Source organism: Dendronephthya gigantea, unplaced genomic scaffold (genome assembly GCF_004324835.1).
Source record: "Dendronephthya gigantea isolate DGI-Jeju-01 unplaced genomic scaffold, DenGig_1.0 000010F, whole genome shotgun sequence".
NCBI classification, from domain to species: Eukaryota; Metazoa; Cnidaria; class Anthozoa; order Malacalcyonacea; family Nephtheidae; genus Dendronephthya; species Dendronephthya gigantea.
This window is the reverse complement of record NW_021163020.1, coordinates 127,679-144,707: the sequence shown is the minus strand read 5'-3', so window position 1 is coordinate 144,707 and position 17,029 is coordinate 127,679. Positions and strand designations below refer to the sequence as shown.

At 35.1% G+C, this 17,029-nt stretch overlaps 4 protein-coding genes across 8 annotated transcripts; 2 read left to right on the top strand and 2 right to left on the bottom strand.

The window, feature by feature from the left end:
* Nucleotides 1-1,609: 1,609 nt before the first annotated feature.
* LOC114518474 (adrenocorticotropic hormone receptor-like) lies at nt 1,610-7,067 on the bottom strand. Of its 4 annotated transcripts, none has more exons than XM_028538473.1 (4): nt 5,223-5,248; nt 4,622-4,708; nt 2,768-3,127; nt 1,610-2,552 (listed from the first exon to the last, which is right to left on the bottom strand). In XM_028538473.1, the coding sequence occupies exons 3-4, from the start codon at nt 2,973-2,975 to the stop codon at nt 1,771-1,773; spliced, it is 990 nt and encodes a 329-aa protein (XP_028394274.1). In that variant the 5' UTR covers nt 2,976-3,127; nt 4,622-4,708; nt 5,223-5,248; the 3' UTR covers nt 1,610-1,770. The 4 variants fall into 4 exon arrangements, with proteins under 4 accessions (XP_028394274.1, XP_028394272.1, XP_028394276.1 ...); XM_028538471.1 differs by lacking the exon at nt 5,223-5,248 and adding an exon at nt 5,087-5,174; XM_028538475.1 differs by lacking the exons at nt 4,622-4,708; nt 5,223-5,248 and adding an exon at nt 7,006-7,067.
* A 630-nt stretch (nt 7,068-7,697) lies between these two features.
* Nucleotides 7,698-10,140, top strand: LOC114518099 (protein DDI1 homolog 2-like). The gene is made up of 4 exons (XM_028538022.1): nt 7,698-8,034; nt 8,564-9,261; nt 9,340-9,554; nt 9,636-10,140. The coding sequence occupies exons 1-4, from the start codon at nt 7,767-7,769 to the stop codon at nt 9,814-9,816; spliced, it is 1,362 nt and encodes a 453-aa protein (XP_028393823.1). The 5' UTR covers nt 7,698-7,766; the 3' UTR covers nt 9,817-10,140.
* Nucleotides 10,125-13,998, top strand: LOC114518097 (dnaJ homolog subfamily C member 16-like). 2 transcript variants are annotated; one of them, XM_028538020.1, is made up of 12 exons: nt 10,125-10,302; nt 10,786-10,852; nt 10,946-11,186; nt 11,317-11,558; nt 11,648-11,908; nt 12,012-12,142; nt 12,290-12,488; nt 12,593-12,769; nt 12,862-12,929; nt 12,996-13,076; nt 13,274-13,387; nt 13,517-13,998. In XM_028538020.1, the coding sequence occupies exons 1-12, from the start codon at nt 10,145-10,147 to the stop codon at nt 13,911-13,913; spliced, it is 2,136 nt and encodes a 711-aa protein (XP_028393821.1). In that variant the 5' UTR covers nt 10,125-10,144; the 3' UTR covers nt 13,914-13,998. The 2 variants fall into 2 exon arrangements, with proteins under 2 accessions (XP_028393821.1, XP_028393820.1); XM_028538019.1 differs by having other exon boundaries at nt 13,175-13,387.
* On the bottom strand, nt 13,921-17,027 carry LOC114518098 (MORN repeat-containing protein 1-like). Its single transcript, XM_028538021.1, has 13 exons — nt 16,848-17,027; nt 16,675-16,746; nt 16,263-16,472; nt 16,106-16,196; nt 15,945-16,032; nt 15,774-15,870; nt 15,573-15,683; nt 15,406-15,508; nt 15,158-15,284; nt 14,772-14,910; nt 14,499-14,667; nt 14,283-14,419; nt 13,921-14,191 (listed from the first exon to the last, which is right to left on the bottom strand). The coding sequence occupies exons 1-13, from the start codon at nt 16,924-16,926 to the stop codon at nt 14,061-14,063; spliced, it is 1,554 nt and encodes a 517-aa protein (XP_028393822.1). The 5' UTR covers nt 16,927-17,027; the 3' UTR covers nt 13,921-14,060.
* Between the last annotated feature and the right edge of the window lie 2 nt (nt 17,028-17,029).

Here is a 17,029-nt window from a genome sequence, read left to right as displayed (position 1 = left end):
TGAGATGTCAGCATTTTTTCTATTTTATACTTTATTAACTGGGAAATTATAAGCGATGTTAAATTCACGATTAAGGTTTAAATGTAAATGTTTAATATAGATAATATTAATATAATCCTCTGCATGCATAATGCTTAATAATAATAGCAGAAAGGTTCAACCTTATTGATTTACTTTCCCTTATGTATTTATATAACCGCGTTAATAAAAACACGCGAAAAATTTATGTCCAGTTAGATATATTAGCACTAATACTGGCTTAATCCCTTTCAATGTGTTAATTCGAGATATTTTTTTCCTATGACTTTCAGTAATCATATACATTTGCAAGTCAGATTAAAATATAGACCTCTAACTTTTAATGGTCCTTTTCCCATTAAGTTTAATTTAGGATTTTTGTATATAGACTAATCAACACAGGTGTGCCATGTTTCTATATACAGTTCAACTATTATATTTATTTTAACAAAGAATTCTTTTTCAAATTGCGTGGTCAAGGTCATGCTGGGAATTTGTTGAATAACAAATAACAAGAATTCGTTCGTGCATGCATGATATTGAATTAAACATGAGGATTTGAATGTTACCTCAACTCCAGAGAATAACAATGCATGTTTTATATCATTTTCGTTCATTCCTCGAGATATATATGTATAGCTTTCATGTATATGCAGTTATACCTACACCATACCATGTACCATATTTCACTTTTTCTGGCGCAGTTATTGCACAGAAACCATTGAAGACACTGCAAACTACGTCACTAGGATAACTACAAACATGTTTCTGATCTTGCCAAATCCAAGCAGTACTGATTTCACCAGTTCAACCGCTATTTTATTTTACCTTTTGACCATGATCGACATAACTGCCTAGCCATATTTATCACTAGTTTATTGTTAGACCATAAATTTATTTCTCTCTTCGAAATATACATCTATGAGCAGCGGTTGAAGATAAAAGCATTCGAAACTATTCAAAATATGTGCTGTTGCTAGTCTTCAAGTCAGGCTTCAATTTTAAAATTTACGATGTCTCGATTCCAGTCAAGAATTATACCCTCATTTGTCAACCCAAAGATGGAATCAAGTCGTTATATTTAATTCTTTGTTATATTTAAGACTTCGTCATTCCTAGAAATACTGTATGACTACATGTATGTATAGTTAAACAACTGTTTAGTGTGCATGTTACCTTGTAGCTCGCTTCAGTTCACCATTCAACCAGTTATCATATAATTTCTATAAAATTGTATCGCTTTGCAGTTTGTCGTTCGCTTTGAAAGGCAGGCCAATATAACACATCGTCTGGAGCACTTAATGTCAGAGACTAACGCGGCTACATCGAGGACCATGATTTAATAATTCAACTCTCTGAATATAATCAGCTATAATTATCTGTTTGCCGATTTATCGCCGTTCATTTCCTAATTACGTTAATTAAAAAAAAATATATATATACATATATAATTTTCATATATAATAATATATATATTATATATATATATATATATATATTTATTTCACATATTAGACAAATTATCCATTCTGAATGATTTATGAACGTCGTATAACCATATACTGAACATAACATTGTAATTACTCTGCGTAAATTTCTACTTTATAATAGTGTAAATTTCTAGCTTTTATTGTGCATGTTTACATTTTTCGTAGATTTTTGATTATTTGACAGTGGAAATTACTAACTAATTACTAATTACTGCTTGATTATATGTGCTCATCCTACTACAAGACTATATTCAGTTGGTGTTTACTCTAGTATTGCTTTTGTCATATTAAATGACTTCCCAAATCCGTCTTTGTAATCTCCACTACTTTTAGAAAGGGATCGTGTAGGTTTTTTTACAAATGGTCCACACCGTAGAAAAGAAAAGGCATAAAAAAATGCCTGGCGATATCTTTTTAGTCGGTAGGCGTATATTATCGGATTTACAATAAAGTTAAGTAGTTCAACGGGGTAGAAATAGATGATAAACTTTCGAATAACGTCTTTTGTTTTGTCGCTCAATGAAGTTATGCGAAGTTGCGAGAGAATAAAGATCTGTGTTGCAACCATATATGGTAATACAGTGACGACAACCACTATGATCAATATAAGCACCACGATAGTCACATGATTGTTGATTTGTTGTTTGTATATATGTTTTCTTGTAACAATGGAGACATCGCGATCGCAGAAAAGATCTCCACGTTTACGTTGCTGCATTTTAAGTAGAACATAACCCTGGCTTAGTAAGAATACGATAACACACAGCTCATATATTATCGTCATTGCAAATTGTGATTCGGTTGTGTAAAGATTTACGAATACTCCGCAGATGATAGCAAAAAACCAGATGATAATAATAACGATGATCGTTCGTTTGACAGTAACGATGGATTTGGACATTAAGGGATAGTAAAATGCCAGAAATCTCTCGAGAGATAGAAACATTAATGACATTAATGATGCTTCAATAGTTGTCCAGATCATTGATATTTGGAAAGATTCAATTGGCTCGTAACCAGAGGCGAGGAGCAAAACTGCAACACCTGAAAATATTAAAAGATCACAAGTTTAAAGGGCTTAATTTGTAACAACTGCACGGCTTATACACTGCTTGCAGGAAGTCATGATGGCAGTTGAACAATAGAACAAGGTCAAGGGAAATAAGAGGGAGTGAATTTGTTTTTCTGTGTTTTCCGGTGCATATGCAAAGTTGATGAAGACATCATGCCGCGGTCATGGCGGTCGACGTCTCAATTACCTGTAAGGCAGTCAGCCAAGGCAAGATTTCCAATCACATAACATGTTCCTACTCGGAATTCGGGTGTCTTGTTTCTCCAAAATACGAACAATAAAACTCCGTTGAAAAGTATTCCAAGTGAACCTTGAATAGCCAGGATGTTGGAGTACCAATCTGGATAGTCCATGCCTATGGGAGTCGTATCGTTGCTGATATTAGATGCTACCATATCTTTTTTGTTGATGTGGAATTGCTATTTTACACTGCCTAAATATTTATTCTTTCTCTTTTGAAGGTATAGCTTTAGAGTAAAATGTAATATTGGACCATTCGAACGAAACCAAACCAGCCAGAATCACGCGTTGAAATATTATCACGTAGCTGTAAAAATTACGTAATTAGATATATTAGCCTAGCTTATTATCAGATGTTTGAGATGTTTGGTCGTTGGGAAGATGAAACATTGATACTTTCTACAGGTTTTGTTACAGTATATATGATTTTGTGATGAAACTGGCTTCATGCATTATCAATGACGCTGAGCAAAAGGTCTGCATATGAAAGATGAAGAACTGTTGTATTTAATTGGCGGGGGAGTTTAATGACAGCTTGAATCGTCAAATACTGATGCATGGCAACACGTTTTTGAGATATCACGCGATTCAAGGTGATAATTTCACCTTGTATTTTACACCCAAACGTCTCACTCTGCAGTCTAAACAAAAACAGAATGAGCAGGAACACTAATAAAAGAAATTTCACATATACGATAATGGCGTTATCCCTCATTTTGTAATTTATCGACAGTCTCGGTAACTTACATTTTTATTACAACAACTGATAACTATATGCAAGAGTAACTGATTCTGATGTTTACTTGTATTGATCATTGTTGTTGTAAACATGACTAATACGACCTCACATGCACAAGCAATCTGCTGAGACTTACGAGTTACGTGTTATATAACATTATTCCATTGAGCACGGAAGTACGTAATAACATCTCTGTCTCTTATATTATTTATATAATTCATATATGTAGGTGTAAAATCCGACAGTTTTATATAAATAGCATTGTTTTAGATATATATTTTTTCAATATAACATGCTTTCTCTATATATATAAAACAGTATATTTATTGGAAGTAGCTATTACTGTTTGTTACTAACTTATTCGGTCTACATTCGGCCTAGTTCAGAGTTTAAGACTAAGACAAGACAAAGACAAGCAATATTTAAGAATTTGTCAAATTCTGTTTTAGGAGAAACCTTATTACGATTGCATAGGGTGAAATGAGGAATGTGGAAATTATAGCGAATATATAAGCATTGATGAATTGGCATTGTTCTAGTTTCGACGTTATTTGGTGAAAACTTTAAGTAGCGAGTCAATGTCACAGATCATTGGCAAAATATTCCGGTAGCAAAGATTCATGCTAAATTTTAATGAAACTATTAAGCTGGAGTATTATGTGGGATAAGCTGAATAACACACGCCTTAGCATCCATTAGTCATTAGATATTAAACATTAGATAAAACTTGATAGGGATTAGCTTAATAGAGGACTTCCATCAAAGACCCACCTTTTCATAATTATATTTGAGTTGAACTATACAATTACACTATGACTCCAGGTCATATTTGACATGCAGCCTGTAATCTTATATTGCCTCATTGATATAGAGTCAATATTTCATGACAGAACCTTCTATATATGTATATATATATTTATATAAAAAGTACCCCGAAACAGCTTTATTCGAACTAGCTGGAGATTATAGTCTTCGAAGAAAGAAGCAGTAGAGGATCGTAGAGACCACAATTACAATATATTAGCCATTTATATGTCTCGTATATACCGTTTTACTCCTTACCTTCGATCGGGCCTTCCAATGATGGATTTAGGTAATATTTTCTTGTTACTCTCAACTAATGGTTGTCATTCTTCAGTGTATGCCATGCTAAGTATTTCAAGTGATATACAGATTGAAGTCAATTATCTGATTGTTAACTATATGTATGATATTTTCACGTAGTTTTAGATAATTTTTTGATGCAGTGATGTGCGACCAGTGAAACACACATCGTACACGTGCATCCTAAAATATCTATTTTCCCCGTGAATATTTTCAACATGCGTTGCTTTCTCTTCAAGTTCGAAACACTATTCCGACGTTTTAAAGGAAGCTTCAGTGAAGTGCTATAAGTATTTAATTTAAACTGATGTTTTGCGATTGGTTTTCTGATAATAAAGACGATTGTATGATTAGTATTCTGTTCAAAGGAGATTTTTACATTTATCTTGTGTTTTATAGCACTAGAACTAACCAATCACAAACCTTTTTTAAGGCTTCACCCTCAATGAAAGAGCTTGTATTATATATAAGAATTGACATAGCTAACTCTGCTGACGATGGCCCTCAGGTCGAAACGTCTAGAAGTGTTTTGTCTATTTTAGGTAGTTGTTATATATACCACATTTGATCCTAAGTTGTTTGAAGATGCTGCCACGCTGCTCCCTGGTTATATTGGAACGTATATCTAAGAATTGACATGCCAAATACGTGGGCAACTTGGGCAAGCAAGCTGTATTGACAGATACTTCTGCGTCAAGTGAAGGTAGATTTCCTGTGTACACGTGGCTATATACTTATGTGATTCTATATTCAAATCTGCTTGATAAGACCTACACGCGGATATACAATATTTATTAGCAATCAGATAAATGTTCTCATGCAAACGACATAGAGATATTGATTGAACAGTTTTAATGAAAACATCAAAGGTTGATACAAAAGTGTAGAGACATAGTTTGCTGGTAAAAACAATTATGAAATGGAGCTTGATTTTTAAACGTCATCGTGGGTGTTTATTGTTACCGCGTGGCGTTTTAGACTTAGTCCCTTTCTTTTTTATCTATATATCACCTTATAATAATTGATGTATTTCATATGAAACGTGATGACATAAACTGGAGTCATCTTCGAAACTCAGTCGTGGGTCGGAGTTCGAACGTTTTTATAAAATTAATACAAAAAAGGAATTATCGGCGCTTCCAAGGGCATATTAAATTAAACGACATATTGACTTAACAGCGAGCAATAATTTTCAATTAGGAACAACTAGTCGTAGACGCAATTATAAAGAGATCGCAACTCGCAAGGTTGTAAATTGACTCCACAATCGATATGGCAAATTAACTTTCATCTTTACTGATGCCAAATTCTGAGTAATAACTTTTTATTTATTAGCAGTTTTTTTTCGTACCAAATGTATATATCATATAGTGCTTGCTCATAGAAATATAAACAATTTTTATCTAAAAACATACTAGAAAAAATATGCTCTCAAGAATAACATTTCGTGAACTCAAGTTTCAAGATAGGAGCTATTGACAACAAGGACATATTTTAAGTACATATTTCTTGATGTTTAGAAGCACGCTGTCATGCAGGGAAGACAGCTAACAGTGCTAAATTCAGTGTAACGTGCATGAAAATGTTTGGCCATCTGCGCTGAGAACGTAACAACTGTTGCCTAGGTGTTTAAGTGTTTTTTTTCTCCCAAATACTTGCGCGATCCACACCCCAAATCATCAGTTAAAATGCTTTGATAAAAACTTTCGCAGTATGATTCGAGAAAATTAAGAAAAGCCTACCACAAAATAATAGTTTTTGATGATAATAAACCACGGTGAAAGTGTAGAGTTATTTTATAACTCCATATCTTCTTAAAACAAACATGGCATAGAATAGGAATAATTTTTATTAAAATTTATGCATTGTATTTTTTTCTAAGATCAATTGTGTATTCGTAGGCTAGCTGAAATAACAACTTTACACAGTTACTAATTTAGCGAGTAGTACTGTTTCAGTTCACATTCTTACGTCGAAATTCAGTGCCATAACCATTTATTGTTCTTTCCTCGGTTCTTCCTACCAGACACTCTCAAGAAAAAACCTTTCTTTACTGACATAGGAATAAGGAATTGTATTGCAAAATATCACAATGCGACGAAGTAATTTTTATGAAAATAATCATTTTTCTTTTGGACCACAGGTATAAATTTTTGTCCTGGTTCTTGCGCAAATATTATGGTTCAGAAGATATGAATTAAATTACGTTGGATGAAACATGTCAATTTAAAAATTATTTTTGAATAAACTCACTTTTCACTCAACTTTGTAAAATATCAGCTAACGTAAGACAGTAAGTTATAGGATTGCCCCAGATTATATGAATGCTTATTGTCACTTACCTTTCCAATCAATATGATTCCTGAGAACTTCAGGCCAGTTACACAACACTGTTGAACTTAAATCCAATTTTAAGGCAATCTTGTTTCGTTTATGTATATATTGTTTAAGAGACGCACAGCAGGTGGGTGGCCTTGCAATAAATGTTTAATATAGCTTAAAACTTTTTAAATATGTTAATTGAACATTTACTTTCAATTTGTATTGACATTTTAAACTTAAACTTGGAACTAAATTACTGTAAGGATGGAAGGACCTCCGGTGATTGCTATCTACGCCGAATCCACGGACATTCGCATAAGAGAGCACAGATTGAAGTGATTGTAGGAATGCCTTCCCATCCTAAGTGATAACTTAAATTATATCCCACAGTGTGCAGCGTGTCAATATTTGTGATTGTGAAGAACTAATTCAACTATGATATTTGTCATCTTTGGACATGCACACGTGCACGATCCTCTAACGAGGAAACGGGGGTCCTGGGATAATTCAAAGTGATTCGAACCAATCCAACAACGAAACCAACAACCAATCAAAATCATTTTGATTTAAGAGTCTTCGTTTCCTCGCTAGAGGAACGAGATGCCATGCAAGCACAACCACGCATTCAACACACGATCCTCGACTGTCCCTCGACGAACTTCTCGTTTTTCAATGTCCTCATTCTATCCCCAGTTCCCTTTGGAAGCGCACTTGTAGCACGAAGTTTTACTGTAATCAGTTTGACTTTGAGAGGCAGTTTTGTGCTTTTACTTTATTTTGCATGAAAATGAAAATATCTGTAACATTTGAGGATAATTTATATCCATTGGATATAAGCGAAGACTCCGAAATCGAAGTTTTAAAGGCCTCACTTGAATTTGAAAGTGGTATACCAACGTCTGAATTTGCGATCTATCACAATGGCGTCCAGTTGAGAGAAATTAAAAAGTCCTTAAAAGATTACGGTGTTAAAAATGACGATATGCTTGTGATGGCAAAGAAAATGATGGAAAGACCACCTCCTCGTAACCAGAATAGAGGAAATACAGGTTCGAAAAAAATTCGTAACACAACTTTGATTAGTCAGCAAATATTTCAGCTATCATTTTCAATCCCCCCTTCCTCCACCTCCTCTTCCTCACCTCCTTCATCCCCACAGCTCTACCACCTTCCTCCATTGCTCCACCACCTTCCTCCACAGCTCCACCACCTTCCTCCATCGCTCCACCACCTTCCTCTATCGCTCCACCACCTTTCTCCATCGCTCCACCACCTTCTTCTATCGCTCCACCACCTTCCTCTATCACTCCACCACCTTTCTCCAGGGCTCCACCTCTTTCCTCCACGGCTCCACCTCCTTCCTCCACGTCCCCACTACCTTCCTCCCCTGCAGCTCCACCACCTTCCCCCACAGCTCCACCACCTCATTGGCATTACTAATTTCCATCCAAATAAATAAATGCTGCTGTGGTATTGCAGCCTTAAATAGCCCTCTTTTGTCTATCTTGCTTGCAAATTGCCTACATTCTTAGCAAATTTTGGTTAATTCATTAATATGTACTTATGCTAAAATTGTAGCTGGTTCATTTGATTGGGGGAGTATCAGAGTTCCAGGTACAGCATCTTCAACCACATCATTTCCAAGTAATAGAACAGCTGCACCAGGACAACTTGGTAATATTGATCCACTGGTTTTCCGTGAAATGCTCTTGAATGATGTGTACCAGAGATCAGCAATGCGGGAGAGAAACCCACCTTTATCAGAAGCATTAGAGAGCGGTGATCCAGAACGATTTGTGGCAGTATTTAATCAACAAAAAAAAGCAAGGGATGAACATGAAGCATTACGAAGAAGAATGATTCAGGCAGATCCTTTGGACATTGAAGCCCAACAAAAAATTGCTGAGGAAATACAGCTAACTAATATCAATTCAAATATGGAAACGGCTATGGAATTCACACCAGAGTCATTTGGCCAAGTGACTATGTTATACATCAATTGTTTAGTAAATGGGCAAGCTGTTAAAGCATTTATAGATTCTGGTGCTCAAATGACTATCATGAGCGTTGCATGTGCTGAACGGTGTAATATTATGAGGCTTGTAGATAGAAGATGGGCTGGTTTAGCAAAAGGTGTAGGGACACAGAAGATTATTGGTCGTGTACATATGGCACAAATTCAAATTGAGAATGATTTCTTGGTCTCGGCATTTTCTGTGTTGGAATCACAGCCAATGGATATGCTTTTAGGATTAGATATGCTCAAAAGACATCAGGTATAATTGACTGGCACAAAAACATTTAAGAAACGAATGTGACACATATTTATATTTACTTGTTTGTATTTATTTTAGTGTTCTATAGATCTGAAAGAAAATTTGTTAAAAATTGGAACAACAGGCACTGTGACAAAATTTCTGCCAGAATCTGAGTTGCCTGAATGTGCCAGATTGTCAGGAAATGCAAGCCAAGAGTTAGAAGATCAAAACTTGGCTGAGGCTTTACAAAGATCAGTACAAGATGCTCCAGTGACCCCAGCTGCACCATCAGGTGGTGAGCCCAGGTCAAGGTGAGTATTGATGTGTTTCTGCTGCATAACTTGTCTGAATTGTTCAGTTGAGATTGTTAATAAAAATATTATCTTTAATAGCCTGGAACCATTCTTAACCTCTCTTAATCCACCAAGCAATGTATCAGAGGCAGATATTCAACGTCTTGTAAATATGGGATTTAAACGGGAAGACATTATTAAAGAACTGGAAAAGAATGGGGGAGATATTCAAAAAACAACAACAGTCCTTTTAGCAAGATCCTTAAAACTTCAAAAATGATGAAAAAAGTGCACAAGGATTTTTGGTCTGTTTTAAATAAAGTTTTGGGAAGACTACAAACTAAAGTCCATAATTTGAACATAAAATAAGCACGTTATAGACAGGGGGACAATGATCTTCTTTTTTTTCAAACGACCGCTGATCATTTTGTCACTGGGCGGTGCCTCTCTTTCACTCTCTGTGCACTCTTCTTTGAATATAGAAATTCCATGATGAACTACCCTCCCTGGAACACCATTTTTATTCGCAATACCATTTAGAAATTGAGGACTTCGACAGGGGGGTAAAATGTAAAACCTAATTTTCGAGCATCAAGTGAATTTGGAACATGGCGTCTGTTTATTTATCTAGTAAACTATTTCTTGTTTTTGTTATATATTATCAAATTGTATATAGTGAAGATGATTATTATAGTATACTAGGACTTAGAAGAAACGCTGACAGTGAAGAAATTAGACGTGCTTATAGGCAATTGGCTAAAGAGTGGTATGTCATTCATTTCAATCATTTGTATTGTAGATTTGTAGGAGTAGGGGACATACGATATAATTCATACAAAGAACTTTGAGAACATGGTTTCTTTATGATTTATATTTATTTGAAATGAATAAAAGTATTTGATAACATTCATCAAGAACATCAGCTATTTATCTGCAGTGTTTGATGAAGCCAGGCAAACGCAAAAGAACCGTTTACAGGTGTTCAGTTTTCTTACTTCTGTTTTCGTATTAAATACCTAATGAGTCGACAGGTTTCATCAAGAATGAGTTGAGTGCAAGTCACCTCAAATGCTCCGATAACTAAGCTGCACTGGGAGTGACTACATGATACAAAATTTACTTTCAAGCATAAAGCCTTTTCTGATTGCATATAAACAGTAATTGACTTGTGATTTGTAGTTTAAAAACAAATACATAAAACAACTAGCAAAAATTGTTTTTATAAATATCATCCTGCATTCTTTCATAGGCATCCTGACAAAAATACCAGGTCTGATGCGCAAGAAACATTTATAAAAATTAACAAAGCATACGAGGTACTTCTGATTCTGTAGAACTTCACAGATTCGTGTATCCATAATAATTATCCATAACATGATTTTAAAAAAGTTTCTAAAATGTTTTAAAAGACGTTATCTGACCCAAAGAAAAGAGAAGGTTATGACAGATATGGAGAAGCTGGACCCACCAGCCACCATGAAGAAGAGTTTGAATTTTTCCAGGATGCTGGGTTTATGTTCTTCAATGGAATGCCTTATCAGAGTCGACATGAAGATTTCATAACATTCAACTTTTTTGAAAAAACTATTTTACCAGAGAGTTATAAGAAGTTGTATTTACTTCAGATTGTATCTAATTGGTGTGTGAGTTGTGAGTATGATCAATAATATTAAACAATTGTTAAATCTCTAAAATACGGAAAAAATGCTGTATTACAGTTAGTTTTAATCAGGAGAAACTTTTGTTACATAAAATATCATTTCACATCTTCTTATCACAGGTGAAGCAGTGGAAGAGATATGGGATTATACTGCAAGAGATTTAAAAAATCATGGAATAGGAACTGGCAATGTAAATAGAAACATGGATCCTCAATTAGCAAAATTCCTTGGTGTTAGAAAACTCCCAGATTTTGTTGCTGTTATTAGCGGAAAATTGTACCACTATACTGGAACTGTTAGTGTTCAAAATTTAAAGAATTTTGTTAGTGGGATATTCTCAAAACACCATTACATACCAGAGGTATTTAACCCTACTTCATAATTTAAATTGATTGGAAATTGCTTAGAAAATTATAAGTTGTATGATGTACCATAAATCTTTCTTTTTAGGTAACAAATTCTAATTGCAAAGAATTTCTTAGCAACTGGTATGACAACAAGCCTAGAGCTTTACTGTTTACAACAAAGAAGGAGGCACCACTCTTACTGAAGATTGTTGCATTCAAGTATCAAAATTATGTTGGTGTTGGTTACGCTCAAGCATCTAAATCAGAGAATAATGAAATGAGGGCAAGATACCAAGCATCGAAATACGAACCTACGTTTATGATATTCAAAGAAAATATTTCAAAATCTCATGTCTTACTCCAGGTAAAGTAGAATATTAAAATTTATCAATAAAGACAGATCCAGACAGTTAATAGTGTATATGTGTGCTTTGATCAAACCTGAAAATAACGTGGATTGTTTTTAGGCTTCAGATTTAAAGTATGGTGTATTAGATGTGACCATTTCTGATAATTTATATCTTCAATACCCACGTCTTTCTTCACAAGAAATGTTTGAGACTCTCTGTCCTGCTGAACGATCAGTTTTAAGAAGAAGGTGAATATTTATTCATTCAGATTTCAGGAGATCGACTGTCAGTGATAAAGATCAGTTCAGTTGTTTTAATGAATTATTACGAAAATCACGGAGTTTAGTTGTTCTTGTACAAGAAAATCTTAATTACTATATCTTTTTTCTTCGAAGTTTATGTGTAATCCTGTTCACAAACTCAGCGCCAATCATTCAACACTCATTACCCAGTATGTCCAAAGACGTTTTATGGAAAAAGAAGAGAGTTCGTTTTGTTTACGTCAACCCAGACGTACAACAGGCATTTGAAAGTGCCATTAAAATGAACGAAAAGTCGAGGACTATTTGTAGAAATAAACTCATGTCCAAAAGGGTTCGTAATTCTAATATTATGACCTCATGTAATAATTTTGGTGTTCATTTAGTTCTCAAATTAATGAACTAATTATAATGATTCTAAATTTATCTGAATTTAAGGTTGCTATATTATGGCGTATAAAAGATAATGAAGTGAAATATACTTGGTTTGAAGACGGATGGTGTGGGCCAAAAGACGTCGTTCGTCTTACTAACGTTTTAAATGATATAAAAGAGGAGGATGTTGAATTAGAGATGAGCGCTGTAGTGCCTGAGTTCTACAATGAACATGCTAAGGTACTTGTCTATATTATAATTATACGATTCCCAGTTCCCACATCAGGGTAAAACCACTCTCAAGATTAAAATTGACGTTTCATTTAACACAGAATGTTCAGACACGAGTGTCAGATTTATGGTCTGATCTGGTCTATTATACCTTCCATTACATTAACTGGTAAGATGATGTGTTCTATGTGAAGTTGGTGTAGTATTCATGGTTTAATTGCGTGTAATTTTTCAGGTCCGGTCACTTACCAGCGTTATCGTTGGCTATTACTTTTGGTTTTGCTTTTCTTATCAGTTTTGCATTCCCTTCTATGACGTAAGTTGTTAATTTAAGTCAATGCCAATAGTTATCAACTGTGTTATCATCGTAATCTTATAAATAGCTTAGATATATGTATTTCTGCTTGTTGCCAGTGAAAAAGACACAACAAAATCAAATGAATCGCGGAACGTAAAAGAACTGTATGGATTAGCTCATTTAAATTCTGCTACTCAAGATAAACTTTTGCACAGGTGTCCACAAGGACAGCTGGTTATCGTTCTTCTATCAGATGCCACCTCCGTATCTGAGGCTGAACTCTCGCCAGTTGTGCAGGCGTTTGCTCATGCGAGTCGTTCTTATCAAACGTGAGTAGTAACGTAATCTATTAACAATGATAATATATCATCACTCGTCAAGTATGTGCATATGTACATATAATAAATTTGATGTTACTTCACTCTCCTGTTGTTTAATAACAATAGTTCGTTTTTTAGAGAGAAAAATTTAACATTTGGCTGGTTATCTATCCCAGAACACATTGCGTGGTGTAACGAAGTAATGAAAGTTCAGACATTCGGGGAGATTACGGCTGGTACTGTTCTTGCATTAAATGGAGCTAAGAAATATCTTTCTATTTTTAAAATTAAAAAAGCAATTGCACAGGACGCAGGGAATGTGTTTGATGACTCGGAGGAAGACGAAAGCTCGCCGATGTGTCACCGAGATCACAACGACAGTTCAAAGATGGTGTTCCGAGAGGATAGGCGAACGCAAAAACAAACTGCTACCGCGCTTGCGCAACAATTTCCGAGGTGGATTGAGAAACTATTAGAAGGAATGGTGACGCGAGTTAAGATAGACTGTTGGCCTAGGCTTGAGTGCGATCAATAAATTTATTTTATTACTCTGTTTTATCTACAACATATTATTACATTTAAACTTTTTATTCACAGGATTTCTTTGTTCGTATCTTTAAATGTTATTTCTTGAATTGTACCACTTTCTTTGTGATGGTCGTTTTACTTATATCTCAAATCTTCATTTTCTATCCATTTTACTTTTCGCTCTTTTCTGCTTAGCATTCACCTTAACATGACAGTATGCTGGTTGTAAGAGTGAGCCAAGAAACGGAGGATTGGTAACTTCTTTAACGATGACGACATAATCTCCTTAATTAAGAAATAGAAATTATGGATATTGTTAACACGGATATCATCAGCCATGATTTTGACGCGAAAATTTTCTCAATGATAATTAAACCTGGTTTGCAGAATTTTGCTTTTTCTTCATGGTTGTGTTTTTCATCTTTCTTTTCTTTTTTGCGTCTTCCTTCTTTTATTTCTGTCATGTCAGTTAAGCTGTGTTGAACACTCCCCTTTTTACTGCTTCGCTTTGACCTTTAAAACATTTAACAATTTCAGTCTTAACTTAGGTTACGCTGTTTATAGTTCAGCCAGATATTAAAACTGGACGTACTTTTGTCCTTGACTTGATCGACCATCCAGAATTTCTCTATCCTCAAATGTTAAAGAATAAGTACGAGAACAAGGCGGAAGGTAAAGATTTTCAAATGTAGCGCGGCCGTTGACTGTACGAATTGTCGGGACTATTGGAAATAAATATCCCTGTGAACTACTGCTCATACCTGAAACAAAGAAATTTGATGTTTATTCCAGAGGTTTGGTCAGTATAGTGTTGTGTTTTGACGACTGAACGCTCTCAAAGAAAATACGATCTGTACTCTCTTACCCTCTGGTGCTCCCTCACCATCCGTTGCCAATGAGGATGAATGACGTACACTGTCTGGCCTGGATGACATCAAATTACCAGCTGCTGTGGATGGAGGACTAAAATTTGTTTTAAAGTGGTCATCCTGGCCTGGTCGGTTCTATAGTGATAAAAAAGGAGGCGTTTCATATTAAGCCACGGAAACTCTCGTAAACTGGGTTAAATTTTCTGATGTTGGAACTACTCAATGGAAATGGCAATCACTTTTCAATAGTGGTCAGACTTTATCATGCAACAATAAAAAGGATATTTTCCTTACACAAAGGGACTTTTTTCTGCCAATAGTCCCAGAATAGACAATGACAGTTAGGCATTAAATTTCCACTAATTGACAAACTTTTCCAAACCTGTTCTGATGTGTTTTTGTCATCTGACTCCATTATTGGTGAAGGTGGATCATTTCTACCAAGAATGTTCAAAGGCTCGCAATCTGTGGGGATTTCTGTAAGTGGGTATGGTTCTGCATCAAAATCACTACATAAAGAAACATTTCTATATGTTACAATGTGGTGTTGAAATATTCTTTCAATTTCTCTAAACCAACAAAAGTAAATAAAACGGAAATTATAAGGAATTAGGATGAACTGTTGCATACAATGGAGTAGAAAAAATCTCATGTTCACTTGGCTTTCCATCAGTTGAAAAACGTTTATTTGAGACTTTGACACCAGCTGATATTTGGAGAAGACGACCATCATCTGAAATAAGCAGAGTGTCAGTATGTCATTATAGCCTGACAATAACTTGCAAACACTAGCTTACCATTAGCCACTTCACCATCAACAGTTTGACAGAATATCTCAATGCCAAAGGGTTTGTCTTGATCTATCTCAATCACATTTGATCCATTGAAAGCCAAAGTGAAAGCCTCAACTATTGGAACAATATAACAGTCAGTATGGAGAAATTCCAGACAAAATATCATGTTCAAACCTGATGCAAAGTTGAAACCATACAACTTACTGGCTGGTCTTCCAGCAACCCATATTCCTTCATATAGCACACCAGAAATGTGAACAATACTGCCCTGTCCATTGTAAGTGTCATCTCTCCACTGCCCCTATATCATGTTATCTCATTTAGTTAATGTTGGCCTGCATAAGATTGCAATGTCTAGATACATTCACCACATACATCATATATTGTTCCATCAGAATATTTCATTGTACCATGCCCTTGTTTCATCCCTTTCACCCATTCACCATCATATTGGTCACCATTACTACAATAAATAATATTCCACGATGCACAATTTATTAAAGAACTTTGTTCAAAATCTTTTAGAACACACAAACCTGTAAAGTTGATAGCCTCTCCCATGCTTTTTGTGTTGATAAAATGAACCTTTATAAACACTGCCATTTGCTTCTTTCATTTCACCTTCACCTGATTAAAAATCATCACATTTAAATCTGCAATATGATTATACTCCTCTAAGCTAATACGACTTACCTTCTCTTCTGTTATTTTGCCACCCTCCTTCATATTTATCACCATTTCCGTAAACCATTACACCAGTACCACACAGCTCACCACGTTCAAATTGCCCAGTATATGCATTCTTAGTATGTGCCCATGTTCTGTAACCATGACCAGTAATTTCACCATTTTTGAATGCTCCCTCATAAAAACTACCATCTGCCATCATTAATCGACCATGACCTTGGATTGGAAGAAAAATTAATGGTAAGACTCATTGTAAGACAAGCTTCAAACTGCCACAGCCAGGTCATAACACTAAGAATTGTAGACTGCCACAGTTGACATGTGATAGTTGACATGTGATATACCCAAGTTTACAAAAGAACATTTCAAAGGCTTTCATCAGTTTCATGAACTATTTTCTATTGGTACTAGTACACACCATTTTTCTGGCCTTCTTTCCATTCACCTTCGTAACGGAAGAACTTGTTTGGATAATGATAAACGCCAAAACCTAAATAAGAATACATTTGTACAAGATGTGATGATTGCAATCTATGAAAACCATTAATTATGGTGTTTACTCATAGTAGTTTCCAAAATCCAAATACGTACCATCTCGAATCTGCCCTTTTGTTTCACCCACATAGCTTCCGATTGCCTTTGCTGTTGTGTTTGTAACAGCAGTAGCCATATTTGAATATATTATTAATATTTCAGTGGAAGATTTAGACAAGAAGATACTGAAAGCCCCGTAAAAACCACTTTAGCAATTTTAGCCGCCATATTTACGTAAC

Bases quoted from the DNA above. Each gene is read 5' to 3' on its own strand.
- LOC114518474 (XM_028538475.1), bottom strand. From the start codon at position 2,975: ATGGTAGCATCTAATATCAGCAACGATACGACTCCCATAGGCATGGAC. The intron at 2,553-2,767 runs GTAATTGAGACG...TAATATTTTCAG, and splicing joins CTTGGCTGACTGCCTTACAG to GTGTTGCAGTTTTGCTCCTC.
- LOC114518099 (XM_028538022.1), top strand. From the start codon at position 7,767: ATGAAAATGAAAATATCTGTAACATTTGAGGATAATTTATATCCATTG. The intron at 9,262-9,339 runs GTATAATTGACT...TATTTATTTTAG, and splicing joins ATATGCTCAAAAGACATCAG to TGTTCTATAGATCTGAAAGA. The intron at 9,555-9,635 runs GTGAGTATTGAT...TATCTTTAATAG, and splicing joins GGTGGTGAGCCCAGGTCAAG to CCTGGAACCATTCTTAACCT.
- LOC114518097 (XM_028538019.1), top strand. From the start codon at position 10,145: ATGGCGTCTGTTTATTTATCTAGTAAACTATTTCTTGTTTTTGTTATA. The intron at 10,303-10,785 runs GTATGTCATTCA...ATTCTTTCATAG, and splicing joins AGGCAATTGGCTAAAGAGTG to GCATCCTGACAAAAATACCA. The intron at 12,930-12,995 runs GTAAGATGATGT...GTAATTTTTCAG, and splicing joins ACCTTCCATTACATTAACTG to GTCCGGTCACTTACCAGCGT.
- LOC114518098 (XM_028538021.1), bottom strand. From the start codon at position 16,926: ATGGCTACTGCTGTTACAAACACAACAGCAAAGGCAATCGGAAGCTAT. The intron at 15,285-15,405 runs GTATGCAACAGT...TTCTTTATGTAG, and splicing joins GAGATTTTTTCTACTCCATT to TGATTTTGATGCAGAACCAT. The intron at 14,192-14,282 runs GTTTAATTATCA...TTCTTAATTAAG, and splicing joins AGCAAAATTCTGCAAACCAG to GAGATTATGTCGTCATCGTT.